The sequence below is a fragment of the Macrosteles quadrilineatus genome, unplaced genomic scaffold (genome assembly GCF_028750875.1).
Source record: "Macrosteles quadrilineatus isolate MER2022 unplaced genomic scaffold, UCM_ALF_1.0 Scaffold_19__1_contigs__length_3004403, whole genome shotgun sequence".
NCBI classification, from domain to species: domain Eukaryota; kingdom Metazoa; phylum Arthropoda; class Insecta; order Hemiptera; family Cicadellidae; genus Macrosteles; species Macrosteles quadrilineatus.
The window spans coordinates 2,874,074-2,895,781 of NW_026542612.1; the positions used below are offsets into that span (position 1 = coordinate 2,874,074).

The 21,708-nt window shown below is 36.0% G+C and overlaps 1 protein-coding gene across 2 annotated transcripts in view; it reads right to left on the minus strand.

The window, feature by feature from the left end:
- LOC129005291 (ubiquitin-like domain-containing CTD phosphatase 1) overlaps window positions 1-21,708 on the minus strand; it is a 44,300-nt gene that overhangs the window by 10,924 nt on the left and 11,668 nt on the right. The window contains exons 3-4 of one of the 2 annotated variants that reach the window (XM_054434141.1): window positions 10,298-10,444; window positions 2,249-2,407 (exon numbers count right to left, since the gene is read on the minus strand). In XM_054434141.1, the coding sequence (XP_054290116.1) occupies window positions 2,249-2,407; window positions 10,298-10,444 (306 nt within the window). The remainder of the gene's footprint in view (window positions 1-2,248; window positions 2,408-10,297; window positions 10,445-21,708) is intronic. The other variant, XM_054434142.1, reaches the window with a different exon arrangement.

Consider the following 21,708-nt stretch of genomic DNA (forward strand, 5'->3'; position numbering starts at 1 on the left):
GGAACATAGTCAAACAATTTTGTTACTAAATAAAACTATGGCATGTTTCATAAAAGCACTCTTTTGGAGGTTCTAGTCCCAAAACATAATCTTTATTGTAGGCTAAAAGTAAAACCTATCTATTGCCATACTTTTATCCACAGACGTCGACTTATTCTACAATGTCTTAAAAAATACCAGGTTTCAATCAAAATACTTTTGTAAAAATTAACAATGTGCTGTTTTAGCACAGTCATTCCTTGACCACGATCGTTTTTACTCACTAGAGAAAAGACTCTCCTTACAAAAATATTTATAGGCCACGATGTACCTATGTAATTTTTTTTTAAAGTATAACCGCAATTGCTTTTAAAAATAAATACAAAAACTGTCAAATGACTTAGATTAGTACTTTTAAGCCTATTTATAAATTAGAGGAAACTTTATTATATCTCATCATAGTCAAATTCAAACATTTACAGTGTTTTAAAATTAACACTCAGAAACTTTTGTGTAATGGAAATCTGCAAGCGACTGTGGCCGAGGGTGAGGGAGGGCATGTGAACCAGGCTTTAGAGCAAACTTTCTTTTTTCCTACCCCATGTCCCGTTAGACGGTGGGCGGGGCTTCACACTAATAAACACTCAGTGTCAGTTCATTCATTCACAGTAGAGAATAGTTTTTGTGGCAGTGACGCATGTCTCTTGTCTGCTCTTCATAGCTCACACGTAGATTTCTTTCGAGAAATTATAAGTGATAATCTTTACTAAAAATAAGTGAAAAACTGCGTTGACATTTTCAAGGAAGAAAAGCTAAGGAATAAAAGTGTTAAGAATATAAAGGTTGTTGATTAGTTATTCTGTATTTCAAAAATATCCTCATTTATGAATGTGTAAGATATATAACTGTTTTTCATACAACTAGTGAGAAACTGTCATTATATAGGAAGTTTGTTTTTACTCTCTTAGGGAAAAAACTTACAGAGTATTTGTAGGCCAAGATGTACCGGTACGTAATTTTTTTTTTTTTATTTATAGCTTAATGAGTTAACTAAGACAATTGATGCAATTTCAAATAAAATACAAAAACTGACAAATGACAGATAAATACTTATATAAGCCTATTTATAAATTAGAGGAAACTTTATTAGATCTCATGCTTTAGTCAAATTCAAACATTTACAGTAGGCATATTTTAAAATAAACACTTAGTTCCATATTTTTGCAATTGTTTTTTGCAATTAATAATAAACCTTTAACACCAAAATATAAGTTTGATACACATACATATTGTGTTTTTTTATGGTATAACAGTTTATAATATTATTAGTGGAAGAAACTGTGCAAAAAAGATAGGTATCGGAAGTTATCGGTATCGATAGGTATCAAGAGTACTTTGGTGGTATCGGTATCGGTATCGACAATTTTTGGTATCGGCCCATCTCTAATTTTTTTTTAAATTTCAAACGCGCCCTAGGTAAAATTTTTTCTACAGATTTTTTATGGGAAATTTTCTATGTAGGAAATTAGATTGTCTACAAAATGTATGTAATGAATTTCCCATTTTGTTTACTTTAATGTAGTTGATCGCACTATATTTTCAAGCCAGTATTCAATACACCAAGTTGGTTTACTTCTTAGCCAGTTAACTCCGCAATGCTCTATATACTTTGAAAAATTACCACGAAGTAATCTTTAATGTTTTTGTAGAAAGAACAACAGCAACAACACATCATCTTCTTCTGATGATGACATTATTGAAACTGATGAATTTTGTGATTCCTTCACTTTCATGTCGCCAGCACGTGCCTTTTCCATGGTTTGTATTTTATTATGTCGCAGACATCATGCCCACAACCATAAATATTGGCAAATTACGTCTGCGATACTGGTGTGTAACCCGCCTTAACATAAGATAATCCACCCACCCCTTTCCTCAGCTAGCTTCATATTTTTTTCACTACATTTTTAATCAACCACTTTGTGTATTTATTAGTGTATGTATATATAAATGGACATAGCAACAGGAATTTGTATTTCAACTGGCAGTACTGTTGTGGACCTTTTAAATTATACTTTAACAGTCAGTCTTCTTTCTTATCCCTTCTGATGAAGTCTCTAAACCTAACAGGGACAAAATATAAAGTTGTCTTATTTTTGTGTTATGTGTTTTGTTTTAATATAGGAGTGTTTTTTTAATATAGGACAATATCAAGTATATTGAGTTTGAAAATAAACTTGGTATAATAGTAATACCTTAATCAACTAACCTGAACAACTCCATATTTTGGTGTGTGAACTGATATCATGGCAAGGTAATCCAAGTAGAAGATAATTTTATATGAACTATTATTTGAAACTCCCAGGAGATCCATCTTTTTCTCAATCCATTTCATACTTGTGGCTGACCAAATAGCTATATCATAATCCTGAAAAATAAAATATGGTTAGAAAAAAAACATTAATTTAGTTGTAAGAGTAGTAACAAACTCATTGTCAATGTGTTTTCTAACTGATTTGAATTAGAATACACAATATTTATTTTTATCGAGACATTTTTTTTTTAAATCATTTTATCCATTTTAATAGTCATGTCAGATTAATCATGATCAATCCAACTTTTAATTTTCAACTGTATGCACATGCCTAACTCAAAGAACAGGACCTAAGTTATCCGGAAATGCTTTGAAATCAAATATAGTTATAAAATTAATGAAAATGTTGTCTGACTGGGAGCCAGTGCTGTAGGTTAAGGGTTTGAATCACGTCTCTCTGAACAAAACAAGTGGAGTTTGCTATTGAAATAAAATTCAATTAGCAGAAACATAATTCACTTGTTATCATATACTTTCCAGACCAATACTACAGTTTAGTTTCAAGATAATTATACGGTTATCCTGTAAAGCACTGAGGAACATTTGCTAATTAATACAGTAAAAGGCAGTTTTATTTATGCCGAGTGATTTGATTACCTTACTTTCAAACATGAGTCAGACCATTGACTATATAAACACTACAGACAGAATACTCCATGCATTGATTGTGAATAAGCAATCAGCACACTCTGGCGGGAAGGGGCGATCATTGCGCTGACGTCACTGACCAGTAGATGTGGCGGGCAGTAAAACCATAGTGCTGTCTGCTGTTAGGGCGCAAAGTACAGACAGCTGAGCCCTGCTCCCCGCGCCCACGTGACTTGCCGGAACTGCACATCCGCTCGCCTCGGAACCTCAGATTCGTGTGCCGTAGAGAAGCGAAGCGCGACTGATCATTGTATAACTGCTTTACTGGAGAATTTGAGATATTTATGCAGGGTTATATTTTAGTGGTTTGTGAATTTCATTGATAAAAAAGATGTTGAGTAGATATTTATCAATTGCTATCTAATAAAATTAAAACGCCGGTAATAATAACCTAAATGAAAATTTGCGTAATCAAACCTATCATATTTTACTCTATACCGTACTTATCATGATACTGTACATGGTAATTTACCATTATAAGTAGACTGTATTCAAAAACAGAATACAGTCTAAGCATTTCAAGAGCAGCCTTACTAATTTTCTTTTAAGGAAAACATATTATAGTATAGATGAGTTTTTATGTGATCAAGATGTGTAATTATTTGGTATTTTAAATGCAATGTTTAAGTTTATCTATTTTGTCTACAACAATTATTTCTATTTTCATAGCGTTAGTTTATTTTATTCTTTTATAACTCCTTAGTTTTAAGGTATTTGTATACTGTATTGACAATGTCACCTGTTTTATAGCATTGCTATATTTTGTAAACGTTATGTGACAATAAAGATTTATTTATTTATTTATTTATTTAAGTTTGCCAGTTAAATTTTATTCTGTTATAGCAGTTAAATATATATGCATGATTTATGTCTTAAAACGTACCACGATGAATTCAATAATAGTTTTTAGCACCAAAATGTGATGTAGTAAGAATTTATTATCAAATATTTAATTGGAATTGAACGGGCCCGCTGAATAACGTTGCAAGCGACAAAATTTCTGAAATGAAGATATTCTGTGTACAAGGTTCTAAACGACATTTCCTAAACGTAGGTATATTTAGCATTGAAGATTTTTAAGTTGGTAGCTCTGATTTTGCCTCTCGGAATTGGCGGGATTTTTGTGTCTTGCCAGGGCGCGTGCAGACAACGTTCTAACCGCCCGCCGATGGATGCCCCGCCTAGCGTGTCGCTGTCACCCGGTGACCAGAAACGGCTGAATAATGGGAAAAAACGTAAACTTAATGTGTGCAGATGGAAAAACAAGATACGGAAGGAATCAAGGAACGCTGGATTGCCGTATACAACGAAAAAGAATAAACCCATTCCAGGAAAACTGCCACCAGGAGAGGTACGTTGAATAACGTTTTAAGCGCCACCTGTTGTAAAAATAAACCGCTGTTATGTAATTTAATAATGTAAATTATGTAATTTAGCATGTAAGATATGAATTTTATTAATTTATATGTGACCGAAAATTTTAATGAACAACCTTTACATTTTATTAATTTTGAAAATTTTAATTATAACAATCCATTTCTGTTATAATATCTTCAAAATTCGTTAGGCAAACTGTTTTGCGATGCATAGTCTATAGCCTATATTTTTGTTCAGAATACTAGTGTACCTAAATTGTTATATTCATACAGCTAGTTTATATTTTAATCATGTATTTATTTTTTTTAGGAAAGAGTATGTTCCTGCCAGTTTGAATGTGGTAAACTAAGCTATGATGAGAAGAGGAAGCAGTTTGGTGAATTCTACAAGCTGGACTACAACGGCCAATCTACGTTCTTAGCCAAGGCTTGTATAAAGGTGGGAGGAATTAATCAGCGAAGGGTAAGTTAAGATATTTCCAAAAGACATTGTACCGTCCAGTACTTCATTCCAAGGAAAGACAACAACGTTCGTGTATGCAGAAATACCTTATGTACAATTTTTAATGTCACGCCACACCGTGTCCAGATACTTGTGGACAAGATAAAATTTGACAGAACTTTGTCTGATGGACGAGGTTTACATGGAAACCATCCTCATAAAGTAACGGATGAAACTAAGGACCTAATAAGGCAACACATTTCTTCTTTTCCATTGCAGGAAAACCATTACTCTCGCTCCCAGTGTAAAAGAAATTGTTTAAACCCTAACCTTAACATAAGAAGAATGTGGAAGCTCTTTGTTAACAATCATTCCGAGACGCAATTAACTCTTCATATGTATAGAGATGTTTTTAATTCCGATTTTAATTTAAGGTTTGGCGTGCCAAGGTCTGATACTTGCGGCTATTGCGATCGGCTCTATATCAAATTAACAGCAGCTAACGATGAAAACGAAAGAAAAAAAGTCGAAAGAGAAAGTCAAGTTCACCACTCAAAGGCAGATCTTGCCTATTAGTCATTGGCAGAAGACACTACATTTGCTAAAGCTAACCCAAACACAATTGTGCTGTGTGTTGATCTTCAACAGGTTCTTTTTTGTCCAAACCTTACGCACAACAATGTATTTCATCAAAGACAACTTTCATGTTACAATTTAGCCATACACAATGCAGGTACGAATAAGGCCATGATGTGTTTTTGGGATGAGACTGTTGGGAAAAGAGGTTCAGCCGAAGTTGCTTTATGTGTTTTAAAATACATAACTCTACATTTTTCTAAACTCAAGGAAGGTGAAATACGCAACTTGGTTATTTGGTCCGATAGATGTGTTGGCCAGAATAATAACTGGCGCATGATTGCTTTGCTACAACACCTCCTTGTAAATGAATATTTTTCGACTGTGGAACAAAAGTTTTTGTCCACAGGCTACAGTTTCCTTCCTTGTGACCGAGACTTTGCAATGATCGAAAAAGCCAAAAAAGGGGAAAAAGTGTACATCCCCTTTCATTTTGTCGAAATCATTGCAAACGCCAAGGATTATTCCCGACCATTTGAAGTAGATGTTATGGACGGCGAGGACTTCAAAAATATGGATATAGTCTTGAATTCATTGTGTACAACTAAGTTTAACATAACAGACCACGTATGGTACCAGATCACCAAAGACGACCCAATTACACTACGTGCAAGACCATCACATAATGTCTTGCAACCATGGACGTCACACTGTTTGGCAAAGAAAATGAAAAACACCAAAAGAATCTACCCCCCTGTAAAGGTAGCAGCGTTTACTAACTTGTATACCAGTTCCTTAGGAATAAAGCCTGCAAAGAAGAAGGATTTAGATGATATTTCCCAATATATGCCAGAATAGTTTAAAGCTTTCTATGACAGTATCAAGGTTGAATAGACTAATATGAATTAAGAGTCGGATTGAAAGTCACATGTGTTTTGAAGCTAAGACAAGATTGAAAACCACGACCCTTTACTGACAATGTTTTTAAACAATGTAGGCCTTACATATTTTTGTGCTAAAACAATATTTTAATAAAATATTGTATTGGAACTGGTTGTCAAAGTGTTCTTTGAAAATATTTTAGGTTATTACGTATACCTCACGTTTAGGCCTTACAGAATATGTTTTGGATTTATTAATAGTTTTATACTATGTCATTGTACTATAATAAATTAGATGATATGTCCCGATATATGCCAGAAGAGTTTAAAGCTTTCTATGACAGTATCAAGGTTGAATAGATAATAAGAATTAAGAGTCGGATTGAAAGTCACACATGTTTTGAAGCTAAGACAAGTTTGAAAGCCACGACCCTTTGCTGACAATGTTTTTAAACAATATAGGCTGTTAAGATTTTTTACATATTTTTGTGTTAAAACAGTTATTTTAATAAAATATTGTATTGGGGCTGGTTGTCACAGTGTTCTTTGAATATGTTTTAGGTTATTACGTATACCTCACGTTTAGGCCTTACAGAATATGTTTTGAATTTCACGAATATTTTTATACTATGTTATTGTACTATATGGTATGCAGTGGGCCCGTGGAAGGGCAGTGACAACCAATAACAACACCCCAAGCACCGAGGGGTCCTCAGTTGATGTTCATTATCTGACAGTGACAAGTTTAAGTCATTTGTTTCTGTTGAAGAAATGTAAAATGTGACAATGTTTGATTAAAACAAAAGTACCAGGGGACCGAGCATTGCTCGAGGTGTTTGATTTGTTCAAGAGGTAAAAAAAATATAACTTATAAGCCTACAAATATTTTCAGTTTTACTACGATTAATTAAGTTGTAAAGTTAATTCATTTTTGGTAGACATACACTCATTCTTAACTTACCTAACAAACTTTTTTCCTTGTTGACGAGTAATTTATAAAATGTCTACAATAAGCTTCAATATTAACACGTGATACAAAACATCTGTTATCTGTTGACCGTTATTGCGTTAGTCACTGGGATCGCGGAACGTGGCAACTATAATTACGGGATGGTGTAATAAAGTATCAATTCGTGTGGCGCATCGTCGAAAACTACAAATTGTCCTTGGCCTTTCCTTTAGACTTTTAGTTCATTATCAGTGTGTAATGTTTTGTGGCAAATCACTTAATGTTTTTGAACAGTCGTAATTATCCCTATGGTTAGTAATTCATCATACAATCCAAATGTATTACATAAGCAATGTTCAATAGCATTCATAGAAATTCCCTTTTCCTTTGTACTGTATTTTGTAATTTACTACTGTACTGTAGATGATTTGTCACAAGCCTAATGTTACAATTCATTAGTTTACATTTTTGTATCACTGTCATAGCTACTTGACAGTCCACAAGACTAATGTTAAAGATATTAAAATTTGATTTTAAGTTTTTAATGAAAAATTAATTTTCCCAGAACAGAGCCTCACATGGATATTGTTTTTATCCTAAAACTATTTCAAAAAATTTGGAAGAAATGGTAGGAGCCGTCTTTTAAATCATTGTGCGCAAACATTACTTTTATTATAGTTAGTTACCATGATGTGCCATTATTCCATTACATACGAAACCCTTTAAAACAACTGCCCAACAAACAGCTAACTTCAACAAAAACTAACTTTATTTTCTATCAGTTAACTATGAATTTCATCATGATATTCCGAAACTCAAGTGTTCCAAAGACACGGCCGTTGCTTCGCCAATTCGATGAAAATATCTATATCAAAACCACTCGGATCCATCACTGGCATACAATGAAAACAAAGGCAAGTATGCGAGCTGCAGCGCGAAGACAGACCGCTCGTGTGAACACTCCGATATGGCTACGTGTACTGCTACATCGTTAGAGCTATTGACTAGCTAGCCGCGATTAGTCGCGACACTTGGCCAGGAAGCGGAGCCTGAAGATGGTTTGCGACACCAAGCTCGATCGCTGTCGTCGTACGCTCAAGTGAACGGCTCCGAATGATCCTGTGCTCCGCTACCTAGTCCTGCTTACTTAGTTACAGCCTAGTCAGCCCAGTAGCTTGTGTAATCCGTGTCCAAGCAGGAAGTGTGGTTTGGTTTTCAAACAATAAATTCTTGACTCTAGGGTCATAATATTTTCAGAGGATAAAACTAGACATTCTCATCTCACAGGAAAATTCATCATGTTTTTCTGTGCTATGAATAGAAGCAATAATAAAGACAAAATGCACAGAATAAAAATGTCTATGCCAAACAGACCATAGTTATTTATTAAGGTAATGATCACTGGGGTAGTCCAACAAGACATGCTGGAACCGTTTGCCGTTCTAATGATTCAGGAAACTTATGGCATAATTTTCAAGTAGTTTATTGGACAACCACTGGTCCTTAGATCCTTTTTCGTTGAGGCTATGTCCACTGGCGGGGTTGTCGTGGTATAATTTGTAAATTTCAAATTCCCCTAACGTGTTTAGTTTACTACCTTTTCTGCATTTATGTAGCACCTCAAGGCCATCAGCAATCTCACTCATGTTATGGTTTAGGTCGATTAAATGCTGGGCAAACGCTGAATTCTGTTTGATTAAACGTGGTTTGGGCCTGTGTTCGTTGTTGCGAGTAGCGAACCCACGACCTGTTTGCCTAACATATTGGCTTGGACAATCTTGGCATTATGATTTTGTAGATGATTTGTGAATTTGTGGGACTTAAAGGGACCGTTAGAATACTGTGTACCATTGAGCAGTATGCTGCTATTTTTTTGAGAATGTGGATGATAGGAGGTCGCGTGAATGGTCTGAACTGAAAAAGTGGATTTCCTGTAGATTTTATAATAAAATTTATTGTTAATTTTAGTTATGGTTAAATCTAGGAAATGTATTGCGATGTCTTCTTCTGTTTCTAAGGTGAACTTTAGTCTTGGGGCTATTTTGTTTAGATAAAAATACATCCAACTGCCATTTACTGCCATCAAACAAGACAATGGTATATCATCAATCTATTGTATAATAATATTTTAGAATGATGTTTGTTCTTGTCGGATAAAATGTACTCATTTTCAATGTAATTTAAGTATATTATATTAGATAAAATTCCAGAGAATGGGGAGCCCATTGCCAGACCATCAGTTTGAGAATAATATTTCCCATTAAATGCAAAATAGTTTTGTCTCAAAATCTCTCTTAACAGATCAATAATCTCTTTTATTTCCTCTAGTAACATAGCTGATTTGTTTGTTTGTATTATATCTATGGTTTTTTCTATGGGCACATTCGTGTATAAATTCACTATGTCGAATGAGGCAAGCAAATGGTGGTTTTGTATGTGCCAATCTTTAATTTTGTCAATGAAATCAAAGGAATTCCTTAGGCTGTGGTTATTGTCTAGCACTATATTATCCTTTAGGATTCTTTCTAGTCGTTTAGCGATATTGTATGTGGGTGCATTTGTGTACAGGGGCGTCATTTAGGGGGGGGGGCAGGGGGGGGTCAGGGGGGTATTTGCCCCCCCCTGGTTCCTGGGCTAGAGAAAAAAAAAATTGCTGTACTAGCTAATATACAAATATACGTGTATTTATTGTGTGCGTGTGACATCTATGTCTTCGTTTTTGTAACCCTGACGATGCCGTATTTATGGCAAAACATGTAGGTTGTTAACCTCAATAAACATTTGGATTACTTGACGAGGTATTGTACCATTATTATAGACTATGTTTAGATTGATATTTCTCACAAATTTTGATTATAATAAGCAAGTTAATACAAAGTCCTCTTAGTTTTCCCAATATTACTCTGTATTATTTCATTTTGTGGATGTTATAAAGGATCCTGGACAAAAGAAAACTTTAAAATTAATGTTTAACTTGGTACTGGTGTAATTTTACTTCTTCAGTAAATGTGAGGTAATACTTTTCGTAAAGAAGTTCATTTATATTATCATTATTCCTTTAAAAACACTCACTTGATAAGCAGAAGTGAGAAACTCATGCAGATAAGGTCTCATGAGCTCATAGCCAGACTCAGCGACTGATCGATGATCGAACAACGTGTAATCAATATCCAGTACGAGTAGTTTCTTCCCTTCTCTTGGTTCACACAGCAGTTTAATCTGTAAGCAGCTATAAATTTGCCCTTCAAATAATATAAATAAAAGTAACAAAAAACTTAAATAATGTCAATAAAACCTCACTGATACCTGGTAGTTCAACAGTCGACAGCTGACAGGGCGCACGTCTAGCTGTCTTTGTCTAACTATTGAGTTTGACTTTCCAAGTCAATGGTCTGATTCACATTAATGGAATGTCTACTTTCAGTATCCAAAGTCAATGGAACATCTGGTTCACGTAAATGGGATGTTTACTCACAGTATCCGAAGTCAGTGGTACAACTGGTTTATGTCAACGAGACGTCTACTTGCAGTATCCAAAGACAATTTTTTTTCCTAGGACGCTAGGCACGAGCCTGGGATTGTTTTTCAGATTCAATTATCAATTATCAATCATTAAGATGGGGACGCCACTTAGGTGCGTATTTTAACCCAAATATGAGTGAAGGATGAGTGTAGAATGGTGTGAGATGATCTGTGTAGCTTTGTTACTGACTAAAATCAGCTGTTACTTTAGCCAGGATCATTTATTTAAAGCCCAATGATCAGGAACAGCTGGGTCCAGTTTTGAACCATCAAAAAACTACTGACTTTTCTCAGGATCGAAACGGCGACCTTTTGATTAGTAGGCGAGCACTATAACCACTCAGCTACCCAGCCAGTTACTTCAGGCTAGACCTAGGGGTTGCGGCATTATCACTTAGATTGAATCCTTGGTGACTTGGCGGGGATCGAACCCGGGACCTCAGGGACTGAAGTCCCGCGCTCTAACCACTACGCCAGCTCGCTCCCCAAAGGCAATAGTAGGCCTACATGTATTTCATATAAAAATAGTATTTCTATTTACAATATATAAAGTTAATGGTGCATAGGCATTAATGGTTTTTTAGCAAATTTACACTTGTAATGATGGTCTCATGGTAAGACCTGGGCCCGGGACCAATTTTCTTTTTCGTTTTTTTTTTTTTTTTTTCTTTACTCAGAGGCCAAAACAAAAACACCATCCGGTCAAACTCATCTATATAAATATAATTAGAGTTTTGTCTAGGTACATTGCTCAAAATTATAAATTTTTAGGTTATTTTTATGTTTTATACATTAAAGAAGCCGAAACAAGTCTCATCTCTATTTCTGTCTGTCTGTCCATCTGTCACGGCCCAAGAGGCATTTTACGCGGCCTTCTCCTGAAAAACGAGAGTACCTATCAAGATCCAAATCATTTTAATGTATTCACTGGATTGGGGAGAGTGTCTTTAGCCTTTAAAATATGGCCTCACCACTTTGTAAATAAAATGACGGACGTTTAAAAACTCAATTTCATGTGATTTTTGTCATGTTTTCTCCCAACGTCTATCACATAATCATCTATCTATGAAATAACAAACAGATGTTCGGATCAAGGTTATTTTTTTCTAGCTGTCACTGATATGTTTAACTTAAATGTTGTTTACAAATACCGCAAACATTTCCGATCACGTTTTGAAAGCACCAAACCAAACCAAGTGAGATTAAAAACGATTTTCCTTACATAAAGGATCATCACATCCTTACATCCTTACTTATTGCAAGTTCAATAATGTGTATTGTAACCGTAAATGAAATTGATATGCTTCTTTGTGTATGAAATTGTTCTGGATTTTTGATAACCGGGAAAAAGACCTTGAATCAGTGTTGTATAAGGCTGGGAAACTTACATTTATCAAACTATTAAGGTTTCCACTCATTGACGACGTTTCAATGGTGGTTGTGTAAAGTGTAAAGTGAAACATCACAACTGGAGTGGGTGATTGTAACAGAGTTTTACGGATGATGCTAAACTCACTTTTCTAATGTATCACTTTCTGTTTCATTCTACTCACCGCTATGTGCTGCAATCGCTGAACCATACAGCCAATAGGCCCATAGCCTGTATCTTAGTTGGGTTGATATAGTAGTTGGGTATGCCTACCCAATTATTCATAACAACCTATTCGACAACGATCCTTGATACCGGTAGGCCTACTTTTCCCTAGATTACATGGCCTACCTACTTAGGAAATAAAAATAAAACGTTAAAAAACCCAACATGTTTAGGCTACTACATAGGTACCAAACATTGTTCAGAGAATACGTCATCTATTAAATAACAAAAAGTTGTTTGGATAATGTTTTTTTTTTTCAAACTGTCACCGATATGTTTACATTAAAAGTTGTTTACAAATAATGTAATTAGGCCTAATGGAAAATAACTTTGATTTCCGATAACTTTTTGTGAGAAAATCCAAAACCAAGAATGATATTGATCAATGATATTGAGATGTTAATCAAGTCCCGAGGTTATTTATTTATTTATTTATACACGGCAAATACCACTTTACTTTTTAAATTGCAATTTTTTACAGATGGTCAAAAAAAGATGAAGTAATAATATACATGCGTGTGACCATTACAGCATTGACCTCGGGACTTGATTAACACATTAAATTGGTCGGATGTACTATAGTTCTTAACTACTATTAACGTTGGTTTTTGGTACTGGTTCTTTTCATTAAGTGGTAACAGCAAGAATCATGTTTACATACCAACATAACACTATTTACAAATTAGTTATCATTGGTGTTGCACCTTATTTATTACAGTCGTATTCAATTTACCTTATTTCATAGCCGGTTAATAATTTTAGTACATTTGTAACCTTTCGTAACCTTTCCCAAATTTGCCTCAGCTTTCTCAGGGAGAAGGGGTGGTCCAACTCAAAGCTTACACCTTACTAAATAATCCAAACTGAATGTTCTTAGTGTTTATTATGGGCGCCACCGTGTTGTGGAGTAGAATTTAAACAGGGTCCAACAAGGAAGTTCTCCTGTACTCATGGGATGATATTTTGGATGAGATAATAAAAAGAAACAATCAGCTGGGCGGCTAATAGCTTACCAAATTCAAACCAATTATTACTCCAAAATGACAACAACAATAATACTATTATCAGCAAGTTCACTTATAATCAGCAGTAGTAAATGGTTACCCAGTTTAGCATAGAACTCACATACCCCTTATCAGTTGATGATATGACTAGATAACTCAGGCTATATAGTTTACTACTAACCAAGAACTTTTGGGTAGTTTACTAAGTTCAAAATCCTTTTAAGTGTCAAAAGTAATCAACCAATCAATAATTAAACCAACATACAACAATAAATTTTTAAACTAGACAGTACACAGGAACACAACAACGCTTGTGTACATGGCCATGCTAGAGAATTTATTATACCAAATATGATAATACACAAGGTCAATAGAACAATAATTTATGATTTACATTCCCATGCAACCAAGGATCTAATCCTTTGAAATTAAGGCAATCAAGAGCAATTGACAATCACTAGCAACTATACAAATAAATAAATAGATAAATCAATTGATTTGTGAATACAGTATTGCAATCAATGTAATATCTTTCCCTCTGAGGTGTGCTCAAATGGCTGGATAAGAAACAGAATATAATTCTAGATCAGATAGTCTCCCTTCTGAAGCTCAAAGCATTCAATAGCTCACCTAAATGCACAGTTTCAAAGACATATAAATACAATAACAAACACTAACCAAAATCTTACTAGCTAAATTACAAATACATGAAAACTCAATGACCGGGGCCCCATTTAACCTAAAAGATTAATCCGGGCAGGCGTGAATAGTCCAAGTGTCTTGAGCTGTCCTCCAATAAGTCCTTGTTAAGTCCAGGCAATAAATAATAGGTAAATGTGTCACTCACCAAGTCCACCGCACAAGGTAGCTATCAAGGGAATTCCGGTCTAGACCGATTTGTCTCACACAAGTAGATAGCACACAGGTCACGGGGTCAATGAGGTCCAGATAGGTGTGAAGATACTGGTAATCACAGTAGGCAAGTCCTGTAGGCTGTCACAGTAGATCCTCCAAGTATGGTGTGAAGGGCTCACAAAAACCCTGTACAATAAACCCAATAAATAGTCTTAAGCAATTACCGAAATATACACATAAATGCTGTTACATAATTGTTTAATCCTTTTGCAAGTTCTCCATAAAATAAACAATTATTTTAATTAATCCATCATTAAGTTACCCTACACTATACTTTATACAAATAAAACATTAATTGTGTTGGAAGTAAAACAAGCAAATAATAGATTAAATTGAATATGTTGAATACAAATATTCTGTTTTAAGTACTGTACTGATATTTACATCAAGGCCTACTGTAATCCAATTATTGTTTGTTCAACAGAATCTCCAATTAAAAATATTATACTCGATATGGGATACATCATTTAAATTCATCAGTTAGTTGAATACTAATGTGTGCTACATAATTCTACTTTAATAACATTTCCAACTTCAAACTATTTACAGTATTTAAATAACTCATTCATTTGTTAACTATTAATTTCTCAGTAATACACAAGATTTACATACAATTTAATATACTTTGTGTTTTATCCTTTCATGAGTGGCAATACAATATTATTTATCACATATAACACATATTCAGTTTCAACTAATTAATTGGTAATATTTTACCCTTCAAAACATTCAACAGAACAAAGCTAACATTTAATTGAACACTTTTACAAATTACAATAAATTAACTATAATGCAGTACAAACCAGTGTATTATTGTTTCTTTTTTTAGTTTACCTCTTTAAGAACTAAGTAGCATATTTACTTGTGAATGAAATTAACATTTTTTTTAAAGGGTACTAAAATAGTAATATTAATATTTTTATATGACAATTTAATTATAATTTCAAAGCATTATTTATTCTAGGAAACAGTAGACTAATTTCAAAAGATAATTATTTCTTCAATTAATTTAAATACATAAATAAAATATTCACTTTGTTGTATTATTTTCCACAGACTAACTTGATATAGATTTTTAAAGTTATTTTGGACACATGAAATGTTTAAAAATACATTTAATGAACCTAATAAATTAATATTCCAACAAAATATTCAATTTTTGAGGAGTAGACCTGAACCGGATTGTTTTTACATGATACAAGAACATGTGGTTTGAATTTGGTAATTAACTCTGGATAAAATATCATAATTTTGCAATTTATGTAACTGAAATTCAATCATATAGAATATAACATTAACATACCTCATCCATTTAAAAATAAATGGTTAAAATCCACATAAAGTGCGAGGGTGAATATTCTTCAATCTTCATGAAGACAACATGAAGAATCTTCAGACAGGTACAACTGGTCTTCTTCAAGGTTTGGACCGCTCTGCCCCAGGCTACTCTCTTATCAGTAGAAACATCCTTATCAGTTGAGCTGGTGAACTGATACAATGGCTATTGTCTGGTTGGGTTTGGAGTAATTGTTTGAAATGATCCTCTAATTTTTTTATTTGAGCTGATTGCGCGCTCATCAACTCAAAAAGGTGTTAATTCATCTTTTGAAGTGGCCAACTTCAATAAATGATAATTAGGGAGGCAATAGAGTATATCAATTGTTACAAATACTCCTCCTCCTTTAGAAAATTTCCCAAATTTTCTTATGCGATGTAACGTTTGAGGTCAGAGATGTGCCAATTTCTGATCAGAGTGCCATCTTCTTTCTTCAGTTGATAAATTATAGGAGAGATCCTTTTTGCCACAATATATGGACCAGTGAACTTGGGTGCCAACTTTCCACAGAAATGGTTTGCAGCATCAGATACTGGAAAGTTTCGCTTGAGGACTTGATCATTCTCCTTGAATTCCAAATGTCGTCTTCTAAGATTATATCTCGCACAATTTTTGCTGTAAGCGTCATCCAACCTCTGTTGAACTTCCTGGTACAGTGTCTTCAGTCCTTTCATCTTGCAGCCGTAATCTTCAGATTCTTCTACTTCTTGACCATCTTCAATGGACTCAGCAGGTTCTGTTCTAAGAAGCAACTCTCTTCCAAAATTCAAGAAGACCGGTGAGTAGTTAGTAGTCTCATGTTTGGCTGTTCTGAGAGCAAAAGCAATCTTGGGAAGCTCTCTATCCCATAGCCGGTGGTTATCGCCTACAAAAGCTCGTAGCATATTTCCAATAGTTTTGTTTACTCTCTCGGCAGGATTTGCTTGAGGATGTCGACTGGCATTATACAAAATCTTGACTTTATATTCATTAGCCAGCATCTTTAGAGCCCTTCCAGTAAACTCAGATCCGTTATCACAAACGAGGTATGCTGGAATTCCAAATATCAAGAAGACATCTTGTTCTAAATGTTTTGCTACTAGTGAACTTGTTGCTGCTCGTAGAGGAAACAATAAGGTGAATTTGCTGAAGGTGTCTGTCACTACCAAAATGTATTTGTACCCAGAAGTAGATCTTGGCAGGGGCCCAATTAAATCTGAGGCTATCATCTTCCAAGGTTCTGAAACACCACGACGAGCTCCCATGAATCCAGTGGGTTTTTGTTGGTCACTTTTAGTCGTTTGACAAATCTTGCAACGGGAGACATACCTTGCAATATCCTCCTGCATCTTGGGCCAATAATATTGCAGTTTAACTCTAGAACAGGTTTTGAAAGAGCCCATATGACCCGCAGTCGGTACGTCATGACACATCCGGATGATTTCAGAACGCTCTCCTTTTGGAACCACTTTCTTCCACTCAGAACTTCCATCACCCAATCTTGTGCAAACAGGGACCAATTTCCACAACACATTTCCATCGACTCGCCATGAAGGGTATTTGTCACTATGTTCCGTAACTTGTTGAATCATCTTCGTATACCATTTATCCTCAGTTCCATCAATTCTGGCTACCATTACTGGATTTTCGTCCATTTCCAGGGACCTAGACAGCATATCAGGCACAACATGCTCCTTACCCTTCCTGTGAATCAAATTGAAGCTGTAGGGTTGTAGACGCAGGGCCCAACGTGCTAACCTACCCTGGGGGTCCTTCAGATTGTGCAACCATAATAAGCTATAGTGGTCTGTCACAATTGTAAAGTGAGTGCCCTCTACATACGGTCTAAACCGCTCAACGGCCCAGATCACGGCCAAACACTCCCGCTCAGTTGCAGAAAATTTCTGTTCCGCCCTTGCTAATGTGCGTGAGGCATAGGCGATCACATGTTCCCCTTGTTCATCTGTCTGACTCAAAACAGCTCCAAGACCAACTCCAGAGGCATCACACGAGATTGTAAAAGGTCTGCTGAAGTCAGGACATCTAAGGATGGGCGCCTTAACAAGACAGCTCCGTATATCATCAAAAGATTTTTGAGCCTCTTCTGTCCACACGAATTTATTGCTTCTCTTGAGAAGGGACGATAAAGGGTACAGTCGACTGGCAAAATTGGGAATGAACCTGCGATACCACGATGCAGTACCACAAAATTGACGGACTGACTTTTGACTAGTTGGAATTGGTATCCTGGTAATTGCCTCCACCTTTTCAGGGTCAACCCGAAGTCCTCTAACATCTACCACATAACCCAGATAGCGTAGCTCGCTCCGACAAAAGTGGCATTTTCCCTTATTAAGGGTCACATTTGCGGCTTGAAGACGCTGGAAAACCTTTCTCAACACCTCTAGATGATCTTCAAAAGTCTGCGTTACGATAATAATGTCATCAAGATATACAAAGACATGTTGTTCAAGATCCGCACCCAGAACAGAATCGATGAACCGTTGCCAGGTTGCTGGGGCATTGTGAAGCCCAAACGGCATGGTGTTGAACTCAAACAATCCACGACCTGGAACCGTGAAAGCAGTTTTGTCCTTGCTTCCTGGCGATAAGGGAATCTGCCAATATGCAGACTTAACGTCTAGTGTAGTTAGAAATCTGGCATCTCTGAGACGGTCTAATATTGTGGTCACCTGAGGCAAGGGATAGGCGTCTCGTTTTGTCACATCATTCACCTTCCTGAAATTCACACAAAATCTTTTTGTGCCATCTGGTTTATCAACCATCACTATTGGACTTGACCAAGCACTTTTTGAGGGTGAAACAACTCCTAAGGCCAACATCTTGTCCAGTTCCTCATGAACAGTCTTCAACAAAGCTGGTGACATGGGGTAGTATCTCTGTTTGATCGGTTGAGTATCTCCGGTATCAATGACATGCTCCACTAATGTAGTTCGTCCCAGGGTCTTCTGATCGCCTTCTTCTTTAAACTGGTCAGAAAGAAATTTTTGAAGTTCAGCCTTCTGTGTTTCACTAAGATGATCCTCTGAAAGAATTCCCTCTGGTTCAGGAAGAGTGCTCATCTCACTAATTCTCACATCAGGTGCAAACTCCCATGTCTTAGTATGAACATAAGGAATGATTTGCATTTTATTCCAGAAATCAATGCCTAGAATAAGCGATTGTTGAAGACTCGGAACAACTATTACGGGCAAGCTTCTTGTCCGACCTTCCAGGGTAATTGGTAACTGTATATATCCGCTAACCAAATGTTTTTGTTTTCCATCAGCGAGCTCAACAAATCGGGTTGGTGTCGTTCTCAGTTTGGCTGGAAATTTATCCATCACCCAAAGGCCATCTTTACCTAAGACTGTATGAGTAGCTCCTGAATCCAGAAGAGCTCTCATTTTCCTGCCAAAAACTCTAACATCAAGATATAGCCGATTGTCATTTTTGTCAGACTGGAACAAGTAGCTAAGTTTTATAGCTGGTTGAGAATATTGGGAGTCAACCTGAACATTAGTGCTGGCTCCCAAGTTTACAAGTTTTTTGGAGGGCTACATTTGTTACAATCTCTCTTGGTCTTGTCAGGATTGCCACAGCCATAACAAAATCTCTTCATAGGCTCCTTACAAAACCTAAACATATGTCCTGACTCTCCACAATTCCAACATGGTCTGTCTTGAGGTCTTCCCGTTCTCTGTAAGGATTGTTGGTTTAAACTAAAAACTTTCCCTGATGAACAAGGTCCTCTACGATGGGTTCCTTCTTCATAAGCCAAATCAGGCTCTAAGGTCACTGCACTTCTTGGATGCTGTCTTGGTACTGATGCTCGAAGTCGGCTAGCTTCCACCTTCCTTCCCATGCACCGTAGGTCTTCTAATGTTTGGATGTCACATAACGCCAGTCTATCATGGAGCTGAGGGTGCAGATTGTGATAAATCTGTGCTAATCTAGTGGCCTCTGGAACCTTCTCAGACAGTCTACTATATAAACCTTCCATTGCTGCAATATAAAGATCAATGCTTTCATTTTCTCCTTGAGTACGACTAAAGATCTCTTGCATTAGCCGGAAATTGTAATCAGGTGCCTGGAAGACAATCTTCATCTCCCGCTTCAATTCTTCCCAAGAGTTGACTCTAGACTGAACTGACCTATACCAAATGAGAGCTTGACCTGAAAAGAGATCCACAGCCGACTCAAATAATTCCTTATGAGTGACACCTCTAGCTCTAGAAAGCTCTTCCACACGCTCTAGGAATGCTCCAACAGTTTGTTTGGCTTGGTTATCGAATTTCAAACCCCACTTGTACACGGGAACGGATTTAGACACAAATGGGCTAAGTGACTCAACTCTCTGGTAGCTTCGTGATTCAACCAAGTTATGTTTCGGTAATGAAGATTTGTTGCCATCTACATCTCCAATTGTGCCGTCTGACAAAGTCAATGGGGCAGGAACAGCTTGTGGTTTGGACGAAGATCCCGCTAGATTCTCTTTCGATACCTTATCAAGGTTTGAAATTTGTTTGGACTTGGGATCTACAAGAAAAGAATCCATTAATTTCTTAGTCTCTTCCAGCAATTTTCCCCTAGTATCTTCTTTTGAATCTCCAGAGTCAGTTGTAACTATTGGTATACGCCCAATGCGTGGATACAAGTGCCAAAGCCTGGTGGAAATACGTTGGTACTCAGTGTCATTGAAGTCACCCTCATATTCAGAAACAAGACTATGTACATCTTCGAATATATCTTTGCAACATTGAAGTTCTTCATCTGGGTCCAAGGAATTGACTATAGCATCATCCACAGGTACATTGTTAGCCATTGCCTTTGACAGTCTTTTACGCAGATCCCCAGCAGAACCATCGGCTGAAAGTCCCCGAATTTTCAATTCATACGCAACCTCAACTTTTCTCATGTTGTGCGCAGACATGTTGATTGTTGCCACCAAATTTAAGAGAGAATAACTAAAGTTCATATAAGAGTAAACCAGATAATATTAAACCAGGTATAAGCTTCCTTTTTACTACTCAAGGCCCCACGTTGCAGGGCGCCATTTGTAACCTTTCGTAACCTTTCCCAAATTTGCCTCAGCTTTCTCAGGGAGAAGGGGTGGTCCAACTCAAAGCTTACACCTTACTAAATAATCCAAACTGAATGTTCTTAGTGTTTATTATGGGCGCCACCGTGTTGTAGAGTAGAATTTAAACAGGGTCCAACAAGGAAGTTCTCCTGTACTCATGGGATGATATTTTGGATGAGATAATAAAAAGAAACAATCAGCTGGGCGGCTAATAGCTTACCAAATTCAAACCAATTATTACTCCAAAATGACAACAACAATAATACTATTATCAGCAAGTTCACTTATAATCAGCAGTAGTAAATGGTTACCCAGTTAGCATAGAACTCACATACCCCTTATCAGTTGATGATATGACTAGATAACTCAGGCTATATAGTTTACTACTAACCAAGAACTTTTGGGTAGTTTACTAAGTTCAAAATCCTTTTAAGTGTCAAAAGTAATCAACCAATCAATAATTAAACCAACATACAACAATAAATTTTTAAACTAGACAGTACACAGGAACACAACAACGCTTGTGTACATGGCCATGCTAGAGAATTTATTATACCAAATATGATAATACACAAGGTCAATAGAACAATAATTTATGATTTACATTCCCATGCAACCAAGGATCTAATCCTTTGAAATTAAGGCAATCAAGAGCAATTGACAATCACTAGCAACTATACAAATAAATAAATAGATAAATCAATTGATTTGTGAATACAGTATTGCAATCAATGTAATATCTTTCCCTCTGAGGTGTGCTCAAATGGCTGGATAAGAAACAGAATATAATTCTAGATCAGATAGTCTCCCTTCTGAAGCTCAAAGCATTCAATAGCTCACCTAAATGCACAGTTTCAAAGACATATAAATACAATAACAAACACTAACCAAAATCTTACTAGCTAAATTACAAATACATGAAAACTCAATGACCGGGGCCCCATTTAACCTAAAAGATTAATCCGGGCAGGCGTGAATAGTCCAAGTGTCTTGAGCTGTCCTCCAATAAGTCCTTGTTAAGTCCAGGCAATAAATAATAGGTAAATGTGT